This window comes from Bradysia coprophila, unplaced genomic scaffold, assembly GCF_014529535.1.
Source record: "Bradysia coprophila strain Holo2 unplaced genomic scaffold, BU_Bcop_v1 contig_151, whole genome shotgun sequence".
In the NCBI taxonomy this organism is placed as follows: domain Eukaryota; kingdom Metazoa; phylum Arthropoda; class Insecta; order Diptera; family Sciaridae; genus Bradysia; species Bradysia coprophila.
Window position 1 is genome coordinate 9,389,582 of NW_023503423.1, and position 20,742 is coordinate 9,410,323.

The following is a 20,742-nucleotide window of genomic DNA, read 5'->3' on the forward strand; positions in this document are numbered from 1 at the left end:
AGCTGAGTTTTTCGAAAACTTTTTTGTCAGTGTTGTTCATTGCCGAGGGGGTACGTACTTCAATGTAATCGCAAATAATCTCGGGAAGTCGGTGACCCCCACAGTTTAGTCCAAGCAGAAGCTGGAAACACTACTAGCAAAAAAGGAATGATGCGGACTGTTTTCGCTGTTTACCAGACATGCTTTCAAGATGTAGAAGTTCAGAAATTTGTAGCTATGAATACAGAGGTAGTATTATAAGAACCAAAAATTTCAATCCATTTCATGCTATTCATTCCAAATTTGATATTGATGTTACTATACATACATTAATGTACGTCTCGTTATCATGTGGATTGTGGAATAAATAGATAAAATTGGATTGGTCGGTTCTTAGAGTTCTCTCACAGTATTGTTAGGAAATCAATACGTCTGGTGAAAAACCTTCGTGGAGTTCCCAACCACGTTTATGTTATATGTCATGTCTACATGTTTATTTTTTACTTAAACATTTTTTTAAAATTTTATTTTTAGTGGATAGACCATGTAACCCATCTGAATTTCAATGTGATGGTCGAAAATGTTTGAGCAACCAAAAGCGTTGCGATGGAAAAGTAGATTGTAGAGACTACACTGATGAAAAGAATTGTCGTAAGTTTCTTGTTGATCGTTTCGTTCTACTACACGTTCCATGTGGTTGTTAATCAAACAGTGTAGTCTAAAAATTGGGGATTCCACCAACAGTGTTAATAAATGTTCAATTGTAAATAACGTTGACGCTTAAAATACGTTTCCAAATCTATTTTTCATTTTGTGTGATTAAAACATCAACCGAGGTCACAAAAGGAATTTCTTCGGTACAATTGGCTAACCAATTATTATTGTAAATAAATTCCATTCGATTCCACCCACAACATTCAAACTGTTCATTTACAGGGAATTCGTTCCAGAGAATCATAGACTATCAACACACGTGCTTAACACTTTCGTTTCCTCCACTTTTAACTCATTTTTCTAAATTCCAAATAGTAAAAATGAATCCCGACCGAAAAAAAGTCTCTTAAAATTTGAAAAGAAAATATGTCATTTTCATGGTGTAATTATTCTTGTTCACTACACTAATTTCATCAATGTATCGTATACCATATTCAACCGAAAAAATTATAAAACATTTCTTCACCATCCAAAACACGCATCGTGAAAGCATAAGTACCTATTTTACAAAAACGAATGGAAATTCTTTTGATGTTTTTTTTTCCTTCTTTCTTTTATTTGTTACCTTACTGTACAACCGATCGACTAACAAACTTTTGCTCTCTCTGGTTTTTCCATTTTCTATTTTCATTTTTCATAAATTCTTATTTTCTTCTATTTCGTTTTATATGTTTTGCTATAATGCACTTTGTGTGGTTTATTTTTATGCAGACAACTTTTTAATGTCGTCAACATACTGATATCTAGTCGTTAGCGGGATGTTCATTGAATTTTGATTATCTACCGCTCTTCTACTACAAGCACTATAATTTTGATGAACTAATTGAATCTGAAAATCTGAAAGAGTTTTAACGATTCCGTTTTGATGTAGGCTAATAGACGAACTGACCGGTGTTCCACGGCACTTTGAGTCCACTGGAGAAATACACTTTTTCGATACGAACTCGATGCAGAAAAAATCGAAAATGTCATTTTTGGACCATTGTCAAGCTGTTTCCATCGACTTGACCCATTGCTCCCATCGACCTAAAAGTATTTTTATCGAACAGTCAAATGTAGTAGCTTTCAAACGACATCAATCTTGAATTTTCGTTCAAAAAATGTAATTTTGGGAACAGTTAGAGTGTCATTTTCTGATGATGAAGTGACGGCCTAGATATATATTAGGGTTTACCGGGTAAATGTAAACAATTTGGCATAGGTTTTGAACTGTAGCCTTATGAGGGACTCAAAGTGCTGCGGGACAACGATCAAGTATGTCTGTCTATGGTGCATTCATACTTTATTAGGTATTAGGTAGGATATACTATTTCGCTGTTTCAATGAATGATTTTCACAGAAACTGATTATTGGCACAGTACTAACAACTCTAAAATATGTCCCATGGGTAGCAAGTATTAATGACTTAGTCACTAGGTTAGTGTGTTCGGGTCTGAAAAATGTCGATTTCGTCCCTACTTTCGGGTCGAAAATCTGACGGCTGAATATATTTAAAAAAAAAAACAAATTGATAAATACCAGTTTATCGTCTCAAAGCTCATTGCAGAAATGACTTTGAAAACGCATTAGCTATTTTCTAACTGAGTTGTCATACAATTTTCCATTTATCCTCAAAATTCTAGTGCTTTGAGCAATTTTAAACAAAAATTTTAAATTAGTTTATCGTCTCCGCAATTAAAGCGGATTCAGTTAATTTTCGCGTAGAGGATGAAAACGTCTGCAGGCTAATCTAAATATCGGTGTTGACGACATAAATAAAGTGATATTCCAATTAGTATTTTTTTTAATCTTTATTTTTATTTCATTTTTTTATGCATCCCCTCATCCGTTTTGGCATCATCCAATGAATTGCAACGATTAACACCATTAAAAAAAAAATCAAAAAAAAAACCATTAAAACTGTTTGGCACAACAAAACGATTTTTCGAAATTACCAAAATCATCCAATTTAACCAATCCTGCAACCAATAACTTAAACTCTACAATGAACAAAAAAAAAAAAATTAAAACCAATCAAGACATTCACTCAAACGCATGCGAAGGAAAGTTTAAATGTGGCAATGGTCATTGCATTGATATAGAATTGCGATGTGACGGATTGCACCAGTGCAATGATCTATCCGATGAAATAAATTGTTCAATATCCGAGACAAGTATGACAATCATTTCGCATTTTGAACGAAGAAAAATCACAAAATTACTCATATATTTCTCATATATTGCACCACTTAATTTTCATGGAGTCGTCCAATCTTAAATAGAAAACTTTGAGGCACTGCAGTTTTTCTATCAAAATGTTACATTTACTTTTCCGTTACTTGGACTAATTCGGAAACGATCTATCCAAATGTAGTATTTAAAGGAACGTGGAACTGGACCCTGCCGCAAATGAAAGTCTGAAAAGTTGGAAATACGTAGTCTCATGGCCTCAAAACTATTGTCTTGAGAGAACATGATAGTACACAGTTTCGAACTTTTAATACTTTTATTTTTACCTGGAGAACCAGGGCCTAATATTGAGAATTAGGTCACTAAATTTTGGTGAAATTTAGTGACATAATTCTCATTATTACGAGCAATGTACGCCTTGCCAATTTGTAGCCTACATTTAGGCGGAAAATATTCGTTTTTTTGATGATCTCTCTGAACTAAAATCTTTTTTCGAAAAGTAAAACCATTAAAACACGCGAAAATGTGTTATTTTTATAGAAAAAATAATGGTTTGTGGGTGAAATCATCAAGAAACGAATTTTCTTCCGCCCAAATGTAGGCTACAAATTCGCAACGGGTTCATTGTTCTTATGCCCTGGCAAGAACAATTAAAAAATCAAAAATATTGTCCCAACGTGTCTCTACATTAATTTAACGATTGGACCGACTTTACATTTATTTTTATTTTTATTTTGTTTTTTCACCCATTTACCATCAAATATTTTATTTTTGGCACAAATTTTCATTAAATCCAGCAACGCATCATGATCTATGCACGAATGATGAGTACGCATGTTCAAACGGTGAATGCATTCCACAGTCTGCCGTTTGTGATAATGTTACAGACTGTAGTGACGGCGGTGATGAGCAGGAATGTTCTTGTGCTCATAATGAGGTCAGTATTATATCGGTCACAGCAAACATATGCAAAGTAAAAGCCAATGTTCCCATTATACGAATTTCGTTTGATCATAGAGCGTGAAATTAGTAAAAAAATTCAAATTTTCGAAAATCGAATGTGTGAAATAGCTTTCGAGTCTTTCAAGTCTTTGACTGCAGTGATTTCGACGAATTTAAATTATCTAGTCCGCTGGTCCGTTCCACCAGAATTTTCATCACAAAATATTAATCTTTTTGCATCCTATACAATCACGCACTATGTATCAATCGATAATTCCGTATCACGGACTGATGAATTGAGTTAAAACTCTAAACATGTTTTTTTGGAAATGATGCGTTTAGTTCTCATGTTTAAATGGTGGTGGATGCATTCAAATAAGGAAGAAGTGTGATGGTATTGAGGATTGTTACGATGGAAGCGACGAAGTTAATTGCGGTAAGTAGTTTTCAAGTGTACGGTTGAAGAATATGTCGATGTAGAATGTAAAAATAAATTGTTCAATAAAATTGGTGCTTCATATTTGCATGAATTAGCGATATAAGAATGCATGATAATGGAGAAAAAGCCGGACAGAAATGCCTAAAAACTTTATGCCTAATGCTTCTTTCATATTGGAATATTGTGTATAATGTCCTCTCCTTTCCACCTGATAATCTAACTAAAAATCTTTTACGTATAGTCCATAAATTGGTGAAACGAAATGAAATTGGTTTATTCCCCCGTTGTGATATAATACAATTAAAGACCCCCCGAACCCGATAACGTTTATCCCTCACACGAAATGAAACTTTTTTTTTGTTTTATTTAAAAATTCGATTTTTCAAAATTGCAGTGAATTTGTGATGATTAACCTTCATTCATTATTGAACTGGCGTATGATTAAAATTGTTTCTAAAAAAAAACCGAACGATTAAATTCAACCAAAAACAATCAATTTCACATTTCATATAGCCAGAAAGTATGCCGGATCGCCGCTTCTAGTTTCTTGCGAACCTGGAGAATTTCAATGTGCCGATGGAATATGCGTAGCTGGGTACAAGCGATGTAATGGAATTGTTGATTGTTCTGATGATTCCGATGAATTGGGCTGTTTGCGTAGAACTTATGAAAATTTTTATGATGGTAGCTACCACTTTTTTGTGAGAATTTTATTTTCTTTGTTTTAAAAGATTTTAATTTGATTTATTTTTCGAAGGATTTCATTAATTTATGATTTTATTTCCTTACAAAATGGTTTGATGTGAAGATGATAAAAGTTTCCCAGATTTTGATTTCAAATTTTTTTTTATTTGTTTTTTAACCAGAGTGAATTTCGAAATGGATCTGTTAAGAATTTACTAATTTCATTGAGTTGTTTTTATAAATCATTTTAAATGAGAGGAGAAGACTATTAGGGATTCAAATCACTTTGATCTCGATTAGTGATACAATTGAATAAAGTTTCCTGACCGTTTAGTTCCAATGTTAAAATTAGATTTTTGCGATTGATAACTACAATTTGTTGGTAGCAATAGCAATGGCAATAAGTGATATTTTTCTGGACTAGTTTTCGAACATCATGTCATTTCCTTAGTACCGAAATGGTGACATACTTTTCCGCACTTGTGTCGAAATGTCTTTTATTTTGAATTCGTTTCATTTGATTATAATTAAACAGCCTTACAGGTCCTAATATTGAGAATTATTTCACTAAATTTATTTAAACGTTTGGTGAAATTTGGTGTAATATTTCTCAATATTAGTGGTTGGTCTTAATACTCTACGGGGAGACAGCGCTCCATCGAGTAAATTTTTTCACTGAAAGTTGTAACACATTCAATTGGTTCTTCTTTAGATGTGCTTGCTGTATGACCTCAAGTTTCGACTTTACCACTCCTTTAGTACAAATTTTCAGATTTTTTTTCAAATTTTTGTGTGGGCAATGCAAAGAGATCACCTTAACTGTCGAAACTTAAGGTCCACATCAAACAGATCTAAAATTGTTTAGTGGTTCATAATAAACAACTCGTTTGTACATCATTTTGATACAGGAATTGTTGTTTGGACGCTGTATACAAGAAACCACCAAACGTTTTGTGATTTTCAGTAAAAGCAACTTAGTCGACCACTGTTTCCCCGTTGTGTATTGTTTGTATTGAGACTGTTTAATTTTAAATTTTTCGGCGTTTGTCCATTGTAATTACGACAAGGATAGTGTGTACCGTGGAGCACAAGTTGATTTTTGGAACACTAGTTATCAGTTTTCCATACGAGCGGAGAGTTATTCATAGTATTGAACCGTGTACCATTTATAAATCTGAATCTACCCTGTACAAACAACACAGATTTGTGCATTCCAGGATTTAATTGTGTTTCCAGCTTTGAAAGCTTTTCTATTTTTCTATGTTTTTTTAATTTTAATAAATTTTCTCACGTTGTTAATGGGACAATTTTTTCCACTTAGAATAATAAATTCTTGAGTTGAGTTTAAACAAATTAACAAATCTTAAATCTTCATTTCTCATGTCTATTTTCCACACAAAATTTCCGAAAAGATTTAGTTTTTGTAGTTTAGTAAATTTTTATTATTATGTGCATGTGTGATTGACATTAATAGTTTGATTTAAGCTTGGGCATACACGACTTTACAATACTTAATCGAATTTTAGTATATATTTAAGTCGCTTCATCGGTTAACGCACCTAAATGTTATTTTCATGTGCTTTCTTCGTCCGTTTTTTTTATATATTCACCGGGAACATATTAGACGATGACGATGATCAATGTGCTGAAAATGAGTTCTTGTGTGACCATGACAAGTGTATATTGAAATCACACGAATGTGATGGCACCGTAGATTGTAACGATGGAACCGATGAGTTGAATTGTCCGCAACATCAAGGTTTGTGTTATAGGAATTTTATTTTTTGTTTTCCAAATTCATTCGACAATTTCATTTTTTTATGATTTACTAATCTGTCGATGTGAAATTGACTAACAATTATGTTAAAAACGAAAATATTTGTTGTCTAACGAACATTCGGGTGAATACATTTTCGTGTTTGAAGCTTGTATGAACCGTGCTCAGATACAGGTACGTTGAAAGTACGAACGGTATTTTATTCTATACTCAATTAAATGTGATATTTATATGTATTAGAGTCAGCGGAGTTTCTGGTTTCCTCGAAATCATTAGTGGAGTTGGTGGTTGTAGTTGCCAGTGATTTTATAGACTTTGATACAAGATTGTAATTTTAGAAGTTGTACTGTTGTACTTCTTCGAGTCTCGCTACGAGTTGATGCTATGCATGCAGTGATTTAATAGATTTCGATCTTACATTGTAATTCAAGGAATTAGCATTTCCAATGGGTCTTAATCAAGGCAGAGCTGGAGAGGTCTTTTTTTTTCATTTTTCCAACTGATGGATGAAATTTAGATGAAATACCAGCTGAGTTGAATCATCCCTAAGAGCTTATTTAACTCCTAGGGCCATTCATAAATTATACACGCTCTAGATGGAAAATACGTAAACTCATGGTCTCAAAATACACGGGACTTGAGACAACGTATTTTTGAACTTTTGAGACTTTTATTTTAACCAGGGAGCATACTCTTCTTATGGTGGGCTCCGAAAATCGTAATTTTTGTCCTTCGTATTTTGTGAATGACTCCTAAAATGATTTTATTAATCTTAAATCGACCTGCATCAGGAACTATTTTCGGGAAGACATTTTCCCATATTTTCATAATTTTTCCCACACTTTCCTGATATTTTTGTGAAAATTAAGGAAAATATGGAAGATCTAGGAAAATGCGTGAAAATTCATGAAAAATCCCAAATATTGTCCCAGAGATGACACTTAAAAGAAAAACCAACCACTGTTGACTGTAACTGCAATTTTGGGATGGTTCATATAAGTTTCTACAAACATCAGTTAATAAGTCATTCGATCGTAATTAACACTATAGCACAACCACACATCGCTCATTATTCATTTTAGTTCGTTGCCGACACGACCAGTTTCAATGCAACAACGGTCTCTGTATCGACAGTGAAGATCAGTGTAACGGATACCGTGACTGTCTGGACGGATCAGATGAACAGCGTTGTGCTAAATGCTTATCGGGAGCTTTTCAGTAATAAACTTTCTTTGATTGCTTGTCGCTCTTAATTTTGTTGAAATTTCTCGTTTTTTTTTCTCTTTTACTTTCATTGTCATTAACACAAAAAAAATCATTCATAAACGTTACACACAGTTGTGGAAGTGGTGAATGCATTACCAATCAGCAACGATGTGACCGAGTTCACGATTGCAATGATTTAAGTGATGAAATTGGTTGCGGTAAGTTTACATAGTCGTATCACAAATGGAAAACATTTTGGAAATCACATGTATTTGATGCACGATGGATCATTCCATAAAAATCGTATAACGCACAGCACACGCTTATATCCAAGACTTATACTGAACAGCATAGAAAAAAAGTTCTTGGATAAATTCATGGGAGCCATGCGATGAATTGAGCTACACATGTAAAATTTTGTCTAGCTCAATTCAACGCCTCATCTGCATAATGTGCACCACTGCACATTTTAAATGTTTGCCATTTTAACATATTTTTGCTTTAATTGTCGCAAAATATCATCAACACACACTTTGTATACCGTTTTTCTAGTTTATAAATGTAAATCCCACGAGTTTCGCTGTGGCGATGGCTTATGTGTAGATAAACGTCATTTATGTGATGGAATAAGAAATTGTCCAGATTCGTCGGATGAGCTCGCTGAAAATTGTGACGGTCATTATGGACAACATTATGGTAATGCTTTGTATTTCGTTGATAATTTTCCGATTAGCTTGGGATTGAAGTTCAATTTATGAAACGTTTTCCTTTACATTGTGAATAATCGCGAAATTAGAGTGATTGTAGTTTGAGCTTAGACGGAAACACTGAATAGCGTCGTAGTTAAAGTACAGTCGACGTCAATGAAATTTAGACATGAATTTGCTTCAGCTGTTTTCCACCTGGTCCACTTATACAAACAAGAGTGCCGATACGTCTTCATACAGTTTTATCACTGTCACGTGCGTGTTACTATTTCACCAGTATAAAGACGTATGAGCACTTTTATTTGAATAAGTGGACCAACTGAAAAACAGCTGAAGCAAATCAATGTCTAAATTTCACTGACGTCGACTGTACTCATGAGGGGTTATTAGTAAATGAAATATTTTTTGTCTTTCCTAAATATTTAATCCCCACCCAACTTCCTTTGTTTTTCTACACTTTGTTTGATACATAGTGTGTCACGTTTATCTTACTTCCCTCCATCCTCTGAGAATACAACCTCATTTAAGAATAGTCCTTTTTATGGATACGAAACCCGACCCGGCCAAGCATCTTCTTCTTAGCCAAGCATGTCAAAACTAAACCAGCGTAGATATTCGCCGGTATAGCCCGGCCCACGAGAGGCTGAAGTATCTTGGAAAGCTCGGGCTAGGTGTTTCCGAACGTAACTTATAATCAATTCATGTCTCGTTCAATAAACTTGCGCTTCTTCAGTTATTCGCCATGCTTTCGAGCAGTCCGGCTTCTTTAAATAGGGTCTGGTTTTCATGCGTTCAGTATGATCAAAATGGCCATGTCAACGTCTTTGCTTAAGCGATCAATGCTCATAAGAGTCGTCCGTAACATTTTATGTCATCCTTGCAAAAAGTCAATCTGGCTTATTCAATCATCCACAAATGATTTGGCTAGACTCAATTAAAATTTCAAAAAGTTAAATAAGGTGACGATCACAGCGACACCGAAATTCATAAATCGAATTTCCCAACTTTATGGTAAATCACGCCTTCACCGCTATGTGCTATCTCAATGTATATGTAACTAATTCACCGCTCAATGAAATTATTTTAACTTTACACCATGCACCACATGTGAACTCTTTCAAACAAAAAAAAACCCTGCACCCATAAAGCTTCAACTAAGGCACCAACATCATCATGTGGACACGGAGAATGGCAATGCACTAGTGATGAATGTATTAATATTGACTTTGTGTGTGATGGAACGCCAGACTGTATCGATAATTCTGATGAGGGATCACAGTGTAACATTAACAAAGGTAAATTTTAAGTCGCGTGGTAAATTAACGCAGGATTGGCTTTTTTATTATGTTAGAATTATAAGTTTACGTCGTTTTTAATTCTACTGTATCTCTAAGTATGTGTTTAAGGCATTTTCACCTTTGATTTAAGTGCACTAATTCACAATTTTATTTTTTTACATTTTTTTGACTTCTGTAGATTATTTATGACCGGCACTTAATGGTCGTTTGCCATGATCATTTTAGTCTGATTCCACTTAGATTATGAAAAGCTTTTAAGCTTCTTTTCGAGAATAATAAGCACTTACCTTCACAAACTATTATTTCGACTAGCGCACTATTTCATCTATCACGATCTGTAATACAGACTCTGTAACCTAGACTGTCATGTCTTGTGTTAAATTACACGTATTACACGTATACACATACTTACCACAAAAGGACATTTACGGAATTATCAGCGTCGAAGTCACTATTAATTCGACGCTCTGCAAAACGTGGCGCCAATTGTATTACAACAACGTCAAGTGCATTAAATGTCCAATCACTTCAATCTATCCCAAAAACCCATACCGATATTTGTTAAATTCCTCATCTTCCTGTTTTCAAACTAACAGATAACACTCCAAGTTGCCAACGAGACGAATTCGCATGTCCAAACGATCGATGCATTCCCAATCAACGGGTTTGCGATGGGTATGAGGACTGTATAAGCGGTGAAGACGAACAAAATTGTCCCACCGAACGACCACATGTAACAACACCACGACCATTTGTAAGTGTTATTCCATAGACTGTTAACGGAGAGAGATTTTGGCTCAGTTACACTTAACTGAGAGTAGTGTCAAAATGAGAGCTTTGAATTTCGATTCATTTTCATTCATAAATTTTTGGCGTTGCTCCAAAGACCAGCTAAATTTAACTGAACTTCTCCCTCTGGTAATAAATTACCGAACCATTTGGCTAAGAGAGTTTTACTGAATTTACAATAGGAATGTCCTGAACATAAATGTCCGAATGAAAACCGATGCTATCTGGACTCGGATCGATGCAATGGACGGTATGATTGTGGCGATGGATTTGATGAGCAAGGATGCCGTAAGTTTATTTTAAAAGAAAACATTCTCTCAATTATTAACCATTAACTTCGATGACTAACCATGTTTCTTTATCAAAAATGTGTGAATTTTTGGTGAAAAGAATTATAATCCACTTAACGGGGACTCAACCATTATGTCGTGAAAATATCGAAGATCTCTTATTGTTTAATATAGGCAAATGTGACGATACTGAATTTTTTTGCTCGGATCAACTGTTGTGCATCAATGCCACACTTCGATGCGATGGCTTTTACGACTGCAGAGATTTCTCTGACGAACAGAATTGTTTCGGTTAATATCATCAGTGTGTTTTTTTACAATTAATTTTTCCCAATTAACTAAGAGTTTTGTCGATGCGTTCATGTTTTATAAATTCGAATTTTGTGTTCGTTTTTGTTTTAAATTATTATCTTTTCCAGATGAATGCCCCATTCATAATGGGTGATATTCTAGCGATTAATTTGAATTTTAGTGGTCGTTTCCGATTGAAACACAAAATTGTTCTGAACTGAAAATGTTGGGATGGTTGAGCAGATCTTGTTTTTATCGAAGTTTTAACTTAAACGATTTTTGTGTGTGGATTGCCTGCTGAATAAAGAACCTCGCAGCGATCACTCTACCGTAGTTGCCTCTAGAGGTGATCGGATTCTAAACTAAATTAAGAATTCATAATAAAATCGCTTGAAGTCAGGCTCGAATTGACCGATTTCCTGAGTACTGATCCTATTTCCAAAGAAAGGTCATTCAGTCCACTTCAGGCTATGATTATTCATTTCTGTATTGCGACTTCACTTCAGACCACTCCTAGAACACAAAAAAGTCATCTGAAGTTCATGAGCAGTGATAGTATAACGATGATGGCCTCTCGATTAAACTGATTTTAAATTATGTTAGGGGCCATTTACAAACTATGCACGCTCTAGAGAGACGATAATGAACTGACAAAAGCGTACGTTTCAACATTTTCGAAATTTTCTTCGGTCATTCGTATGTACGCTGGTAGAGGTAATATGAATTGCGAGAATTTTGGCATGGATATGGGTAATTTATGAAAAATTGCCTAAGATTCTCAAAAATACCCGAATTCTGATCTCTGTTCAATGTCGTACCTTCCTAACACTTTGAGAACCTTAATTGTTAAATCGGAAATGATCAAAATCTAAAAATCGCTAGATGCGCATAACATTGTACATATAAATGTAGTTGAAAGAAATTTGTTTTTAGATGTATTGATAGAGATGATTGCAACAGATCCAAAGTCATCGTTTTTCCGTCAGAATGGTTGGTTTTTATTGATTCTGCAATGGATGCCACTCGAATGATTTAGCATTTTGTTGGCCAATTATTCAAAAATAAAAATAGAAATCGGTGCAGGGGCCGTAAGTTAAGACATGAATTTGCTTCAGTTGTTTTTTGCTGATTCATTCACACAAACAGAACTCCTTATGTGTCTTTACGGTTTACGGTTCTTATACGGTTTTACCACTATCACCGTGCGTGTCTGTAACTATTTCACCCGTATAAAGACGTATCAGAAGGTTTGTTTGCATGAGTGACCATCTGAAAAACAAGAGACATAAATTCATGCCTAAATTACACTGACATTCCCTGTAACAATTTCTATGCGTTTGGACATCAAATATCGTGGTGTTAACAGTATTCCCAATCGGATCAACTTAGCCTGTCCATCCCATTGTATCTGTAAAATCCAACCTCTTTTTTAACGATTTGAATTTATACTTTTTGTACATACCTTACAAGAAATTTAGTGCTGATGTCATCGACTGAAGTAATGAAGCATGAGAACAATAAGTAATTAACATCAAGGTTAACGAAACCCAAAATTCGACAATTTATTTCGTTAGATTTAAGAGAACATTCTGTACATAAATCCATATGTGTTTGACTTAGTCGGATGGAAACAACCATACTTATCTCGATGTACTCTTTACCGTTAGGTGAATGTAATCAATGTCCATGATTTTAGCGCAACCATGTCGCCAAAACGAATTCACTTGTGGTGACGGTAGCTGCATACCCGAATATCGAAAATGTGATCAACGTCGCGACTGCCGTGATGGTTCCGACGAAACAAATTGCATAGACTCAGGTTCCCAACAGGGATGTCCACCTGGACAGTGGCAGTGTCAATACGGCGATTGCATTCCAGCATCGGGTCTCTGTGATGGTCGACCTGATTGTCGCGATCATTCAGATGAACGAAATTGCCGTAAGTATTTTAAGCGTCAAATTGCAAATTTTAGTCAAAAAGCTTCGTTCGATGTACAAATTTGCTCAATTTTCGATTCACATAATTTCATTGAACCATATTGATGTTCATGCAATCACCCATCCACATTCTATATATTTCTCCATCGCCATTCATCCCATTTGATCGATGATATTTAAAAGTGCCGGAGGAAATTGAAGAGGAACCGTGCGCGAAAGACATGTTTCGCTGTGAAAATGGACCTTGTATTCATGAATCGCTACACTGTGATGGTGTTATTGATTGTCCATTTGATATAAGCGATGAGCTTGATTGTCACACTTTGTATTATAATTTGTGTAAGTGGTCGTTTGTGATGGGTGCATATACATCCCATTTACCTTACCGTTTTTTGAGTTTTGTATTTAGTCGAGAGTGGATTCATTTAACCTACAGCTAATTTTAACTGGAAGTTGTAGCTGTGAACTGCGCAGATACTGACCACTAAACAAAAGTTCTTAGAAGTTTATTGTGCTTTTACCCAGAATGTAAAATTGTATCGAATTTACACCAGTTGACTGTCTTCAGCTGTTCTATAATATTGATTTACTGGATACGTTGTTATCGTATCACTGTACAATCTGTATAGCATCTGAAGAGCGCCAGCCGGTACACATTTTATTTTTGCACAATTTTATACATTTTAACATAATTATTGTGATGAAATTAACAAGCTTTTACGATATACTGCTTACGCTTCTATGTTGATAGCTATACCGTCCGTGGATACTTTATTAAACATAAATATTTCGTATCGATGATAAATCATATTCTTTCTGCTGCGAACTTTTCTTGTTAAGGCCAGTTCATGGTCGCATATATCGCAAAAATCTATGCGAGTATGAACTGGCCTTAAGCCTATATTTACAACAAAAAAATTGTTGCAGTTGACGTCAGTGGAATGTAGATAGAAATTTCCCACAGTTGATTTTCAGTTGGCCCACTTTTGCAAACAAAACTGCTTATACGTGTTTTTACATGTGGACCATTGCCTATATATTCCCATTAAAAATTTCGATAACGTCCACAGCAATCGTAATCGCACTGAATATTTCCCAGGAACTGAATTAGTTCGGAAGATCAGCTGAATGTGTTCTGAAACCTTTTTTTACCCGAAGATCCGAAATTTTCCAAACAATTTTCTTGACTGTTGTTGATTCAACAATAGCTTTTCAAAGCAAACCAAATGTTGTCGCCTCAATGAGTTTTTAACCACTGCAGTACTAAACAGATATTTATGCTACAAGTTGCGAACAGTCATTGCTTTTGTCACTAGATGTGAATTATCAAACGAGCGAAGCGAGACAAGAGCAGGCACTTGCACAACGTGATGTATACAACGTTTTGTTTTACGCAATTTCGTCATAAAATCACTTTTCATGCATAAATTAGGAACCAGTGACGAACGAGTGTAAAATGAGGATCAAATACGCCGTAAATATTTATTGAAAATCCATTTACTGCTGGATTCAAATATTTTCTGTACTTCTATCTGGAAAGGTCAATTTGTCATATGTTTTTTCGATATCGGTATCGATATTGATAATGGACATGAACAAGTGCGGCAAAGTGATTTTGTTGCAATATTACATTAATTTTGTTTCGCTACTTGTGTGGAAATGCGATTTTACGCACAGAATGTGTTGCTAAACTCATCTGCGGCTCGTGATGACATTTTCGTTCGTAAAACACATATATCCATGATAGCTAGTTTTCGTGACTAAAATCATTCCGTAAACTAACCATTTTTGTAGCATAATGCATTCGTTTTACCTTTTTAATTGCATTTCCGTTCAAATTCAGTCGAGAATAATTTGAATACAAAATTTTCTTTTCATTTTAAATTAATTTTCTTTCTCAATATTTTTAGACAATAACACAGCTACCACAGAAGCACCACGATTGAATCTCAAAACATACCCGAATGAGCAAACTATTAAAGAAAGTAAGTACAAAACGATTCGATTTTTAAAGATATCAATGGTGATGGTTTGCGTATAACATGAAAAAATTTTCACAATTTTTATTTTTATTAAAATCTTTTCCTTTTGAATTTCAACGAACCATCTCCACCTATTTTTTGTTGTTGTAAATATTATTATTTTTTGACTAAAATACTTTTCTTTCTTCAATTTGATTCTCTTTTTATTTTAACTAACAACCAAAAGGACAAATCAGGGAGGGTAAGTGACAAAAAGAATTAATACTGCAAGCTATTTTAGTCCATTGTTGGATGCTGACACCATTCAATGCATGAGAATGATAAATTATAATTTTGGAATCGGATACATTTTCCGTACATTTTATTTTATGACTGTCTAATACATTGTTCAGCGTAAATCCATCCAATGGAATTGTTTATTCATTTCATCATTGTCACTGTTTCGTAAAAATAAGGTTGATCCAATTCCTGGATCAACCAAACTATTACACCATGTTATTCCACCGATTGTATCATTTGTCATTACATGCGTCAAAGCCCGTGTTCTTATTTCAATATGCAACCACTAATTTCGACGCCCTCAGCATGTAAAATCGGTTGAATAAAACGGAATAAAAATGAAAAGCCTCGTATTTGTTGGTTTGTTGATCTCGGCCTCGTCTCGGATCAACAAAATTCGCACGAAAACTCGACAAGGGATACAAATTTGAGAATTTTAGTTCTCGTTTGAATTTCGTTGATCCGAGGCGAATCCGAGGTCGATAAATACACTAAAGAGTGGCGTTTGTTTCACGTTTATCCAGAGTTTTGTAATGGATTGTACATGTTAGGGATGTCATTGTTGTAGATAACAGATGACTAAGCGTATTTATGAATGGTTAATTGATTGACCGACGTCATCATCCAACGAAAATCATAAAATATGGACACAATTTTTTCAAAATTAATTTTTCGTAATTCAGTGTGGATGAAATAGTCGGAAGCATTTCGGCTTTGTCTTGGATCTACAGTTTCTCATCTGTTTTCATTACAAAATCTGTTGCATAAATAACCACATTACACGAGCAACACAGTGCCTGTGTTACAACTTTACTGCCGTAATTTTCATAAGGAACTCAACTTTTTAGAAAACAAAAGAATTTCTATTGTTCTCAATAAAGTTAGTTCTCTTATGTAAATTACGGCAGAATAGAAAAGCATGAAGAATTGGATGTGGCCATAGATCTTCCTTCACTCGATATAAAAATCGATTGCGACGATAAATTTAAAAATTCGTTTCATTGCACAACAAATCACTTATAATGGGATGTAACTCGCACTGAACTGGTGAAAGGGATAACATTATCAGGAAAAACTAACCGTAATATTCTTGTCCCAAAATTAGGTCGTGAAGTCGTGTTCCAATGTCGTGATGAAGGACCAATCAGAGCTCGCGTGAGATGGGCTCGACCAGCCGGCCGACCACTTCCACCAGGCTCCAGAGATAACAATGGACGACTGGAAATTCCGAATATTAGGGTAAGGTTTTGAAAGGCACTTGGTCTACTTCATTTTTGTGATAATTGTCTGAATTGCAGCAAGAACATAATGGCGAGTACATATGTGAGGCAGTCGGATATCCATCGTCAACAAAAGGATCTCAAGTTTCCGTCTTTTTAAATGTAGAGAAATGTAAGTTTTCTTGCTGTATCTTTAGCTGGAATATATTTAATCTATTCATATGCCCAATAACTAACTGCTCTGCTCAACACAAGAGCATAGTTCAATCATTGTCGATAAGCAATTTTTTATAGAATACAAATCCGAAAGTAATGTTTCCCTGCTAAAATCATTAATTTTTACCAAAACATTCCCAATAATCTGCAGTGTGGAGTAAATACAATTTCATCAAACCGAATAAAAAGCTCAAATACGGAATAGTTCCTCATATTGATTTCGAATTTTTCGGACCAGGTACATGAAAGTGTTCCATAAAAATCAACCTTCGGTTCGGAAGAATATTTTGTTTTGCTAAAATTTCTAATTTCCTTTTCATGCTAACCAATTGTGATATCCATTCGGTACATATGCGATGCAAATGCGCAAAGTAACTTTTTTGTGTGAAAATGAGTCAAACATTCAATCCTTTACAGTCGACCCCATCCATGACCGTCCACCAACAGCCTGTGGAGTTACCCAAGCAACTTGCATGAATGGCGATTGCATTGACAAGAGCAAAATCTGTGACGGAATTTATGACTGTAATGACGGATCAGACGAGTCCAGTTGCAGCACTTCGCACCGCTGTGAGCCCAACGAATTCAAATGTAACAATAAGAAATGTGTTCTGAAAACGTGGCGTTGTGACGGAGAAAATGACTGTGAAGACAATTCCGACGAACAAGCTTGTGTGGCGAATTCAAGCTCGGCCTGTAGATACGACGAATTTCAATGTCGAAGTGGCCAGTGCATTCCAAAGTCATTCCAATGTGACACACACGCCGATTGTTTGGATAGTTCGGACGAGGTTGGATGTGCAGCACCGAGTGTAGCTCAACCACCGCCGCCGATGGTACAATTGCAACCTGGCTCTATTTTCAATATAACTTGTCGTGCAGTGGGTGTTCCAGTGCCGTTGATTGTGTGGCGCTTGAATTGGGGCCATGTTCCCGACAAATGTTCGTCGACGAGTAATAATGGATACGGTGTACTCACATGTCCGAACGTTGAAGTACGTGATTCTGGTGCCTATTCATGCGAAATTATTAACTCCATGGGCACACATTTCGTAACTCCGGATACCATTTTGATTGTCAGTGGAAATGATACCGTATGCCAGAGTGGATTTTTCAACAAGAAAGCAAACCGACCGGAAGAATGCATTTCGTGCTTCTGTTTCGGAGCTAGTACACAATGTTCAAGTGCAGATTTGTTTACCTATTCGCTTAAGCCACCAGTAACTTCATTGACTGTGGTTGGTGTGGTTGGACCATGGAATGGAGCGCGAAACGATATTGCCATCACAGATTTTAAGAAACACGATCTAATTGCAACAAGACACGGAGTGCAGTTGAGATTGGCCAACATTCCACTATCTCGAGAGTATCCTTACTATTCACTACCCGATGACTATCACGGCAACCAATTGAAGTCGTACGGCGGTTTCTTCAAATATGATGTCGAGTATGATGGCCAAGGCTCACCAAATGATGCTCCCGATGTGATTCTTACCGGTAATAGCTACAATTTAGTGTATCGTTCACATAATCGCATCGAAAACGGCATTCGAAACTCTGTATCTGTGGCATTTGCACCTGGCCACTGGCACACAACTGACGGACGTCTTGCGTCCCGTGAAGAAATAATGATGGCTTTGGCCAACGTTCAAAATATTCTGATCAAATTGCAGTATGTTGACCATGTACAGAGACAAGTCGAACTATTGAACATCTTTATGGACTCAGCAGCTAATTACGATCAAGGATTAGGCTCAGCATCGTTGGTAGAAGAATGTCGTTGTCCCATTGGCTATTCGGGATTGTCATGTGAGTCATGTTCACATGGATATGTTCGACAACAAACTGGCGCTTGGTTGGGACGATGTGTTCCAGAAGCTGAACCATGCCGACCTGGTACTTACGGAGATCCTGAACGTGGAATTCTTTGCAAGGTAAGATGTTCGTTGAGAAATCAAATCTTTGTGCCGTTTCATTCACCTCATCTTCTTTTTTTCAACAAATAGCCGTGTCCTTGTCCTCTCACAAACTCGGGCAACCAATTTGCTCGAACCTGCTCTCTTGGACCTGATGGTGATGTAATTTGTGACTGTGAACGTGGATACACAGGCCGTAGATGCGAAGTGTGCGACAGAGATTATGCTGGAAATCCATCGTATCCGGGCGGATCCTGTCAGCCGATACAACAAAGTCACTGTGATGCCCGCGGAACGTATCGAACACATGCAAATGGCGTGTGTGAATGCAAGAAACATGTAACTGGAGCCCGATGTGATCAGTGTTCTGCATCTTCGTTCAATTTGAATGCAATTTCGCCAACCGGTTGCACGGACTGTTTCTGTACCGGTGTGTCGAAATCGTGTACCAGCAGTTCATATTACAGAGATTCGATACATTCCACGTTTACACCGAGCAGGAATGAATTCTCATTGATCACGGACTACGAAAATCCAGATGATGCTGAGATCGGAGTGCACACATCCAGCTATGAAGTATCATTCTCTGGTAGTTCAAATGATCCGAACGTCTATTATTGGAAATTGCCAAGTCGATTCGTTGGAAACAAAATCACGTCATATGGCGGCAATTTGAACTACACAATCCGTTATGTTCCACTTGCTGGAGGAGTTATGTCTCGGAACAGTGCACCAGATGTGGTCATTCGCAGCTTGAATGACATAGAAATTCTACATTATCGCAGAGAAGAAGTGGCACCAAGTGGATCTCAAGCGTATGTTGTACCGATATTGGAAGGAAATTGGCAAAGAACTGACGGCAACACAGTCAATCGCGAACATCTTCTAATGACCTTGGCCGATGTCTCTGACATATTCATTAAAGCTACATACACAACGATAACCGAAGAGGCTGCATTATCTCATGTCAGTCTTGACATTGCTACTGAACAAAGTACTGGATCATATCAACGTGCTGTTGAAGTTGAACAATGTACATGCCCACCGGGACATGAAGGATTATCTTGTGAAGACTGTGCACCAGGCTATAAGCGAAGCATCGGCGGCCTATATCTTGGGCTCTGTGAACCGTGCTCTTGTAATGGTCATTCGGACGAATGTGACCCGGAAACCGGTAGATGTTCGAACTGTCGCGATAACACTTACGGAGACGAGTGCGAATTTTGCGAACCTGGCTTCGAAGGAAACGCCAGCAATGGAACACCATATGACTGCACGAAGGGCAACGATCCATATCCTCCGACGAAAAGGCCAGACACAGGCGATTACACAAAATGCGACCAATGCGATCATAGAGGTGTGATTGCATGTGACCGTCATTCACGCACATGCGTCTGCAAGGCTAATACCATTGGCACCAAATGTGATCAGTGTCGCGAAGGAACGTATAACCTCCAAGAATCAAATCCATCTGGCTGTTCAGAATGTTTCTGTTCCGGCGCTTCACGAAGCTGTTCATCGTCTCGCTTGTATTTGGAACAAATTCCAATGATCATTTTCGAGGATAAGTTCACAATAACGAATCGGTTAGGTGAGCCCAGAACAGCCAATGAGCACCTTAACATAGACGTGTCAGCAAATATGTTGTCAGCAAATGTGGACGGTTCAGAGACATTTTATTGGAGTCTACCTGCTCGATTCTTGGGTAACCAGATCTTGTCATATGGTGGCTCATTGAACTTCACCACACGAAATGTGGCCGACGGAGAATATGTTCCCGATCAAGATGTCATTTTGACTGGAAACGGTTTGACATTGTTCTGGACACGGCGCTATTATGTGGAAGGGGTATGGACATTTCTTTCCGCGACAAATTCTTTGCAATTTTTCAAACGATTTCTTTGCA

The 20,742-nt window shown here is 36.5% G+C and overlaps 1 protein-coding gene across 33 annotated transcripts in view; it reads left to right on the forward strand.

Moving 5' to 3' along the window:
- LOC119074915 (basement membrane-specific heparan sulfate proteoglycan core protein) overlaps nt 1-20,742 on the forward strand; it is a 145,660-nt gene that overhangs the window by 102,934 nt on the left and 21,984 nt on the right. For 10 of the 33 annotated variants that reach the window (XM_037181270.1, XM_037181282.1, XM_037181274.1 and 7 more), the window contains 20 exons: nt 514-630; nt 2,712-2,846; nt 3,660-3,799; nt 4,147-4,240; nt 4,757-4,927; nt 6,552-6,686; nt 7,787-7,922; nt 8,043-8,128; nt 8,463-8,606; nt 9,766-9,912; nt 10,512-10,669; nt 10,887-10,992; nt 12,982-13,224; nt 13,407-13,562; nt 15,134-15,208; nt 15,432-15,446; nt 16,590-16,723; nt 16,783-16,876; nt 17,338-18,854; nt 18,927-20,684. In XM_037181270.1, the coding sequence (XP_037037165.1) occupies nt 514-630; nt 2,712-2,846; nt 3,660-3,799; nt 4,147-4,240; nt 4,757-4,927; nt 6,552-6,686; nt 7,787-7,922; nt 8,043-8,128; nt 8,463-8,606; nt 9,766-9,912; nt 10,512-10,669; nt 10,887-10,992; nt 12,982-13,224; nt 13,407-13,562; nt 15,134-15,208; nt 15,432-15,446; nt 16,590-16,723; nt 16,783-16,876; nt 17,338-18,854; nt 18,927-20,684 (5,561 nt within the window). The remainder of the gene's footprint in view (nt 1-513; nt 631-2,711; nt 2,847-3,659; nt 3,800-4,146; nt 4,241-4,756; nt 4,928-6,551; nt 6,687-7,786; nt 7,923-8,042; nt 8,129-8,462; nt 8,607-9,765; nt 9,913-10,511; nt 10,670-10,886; nt 10,993-12,981; nt 13,225-13,406; nt 13,563-15,133; nt 15,209-15,431; nt 15,447-16,589; nt 16,724-16,782; nt 16,877-17,337; nt 18,855-18,926; nt 20,685-20,742) is intronic. The other 23 variants (XM_037181275.1, XM_037181284.1, XM_037181285.1 and 20 more) reach the window with 19 other exon arrangements.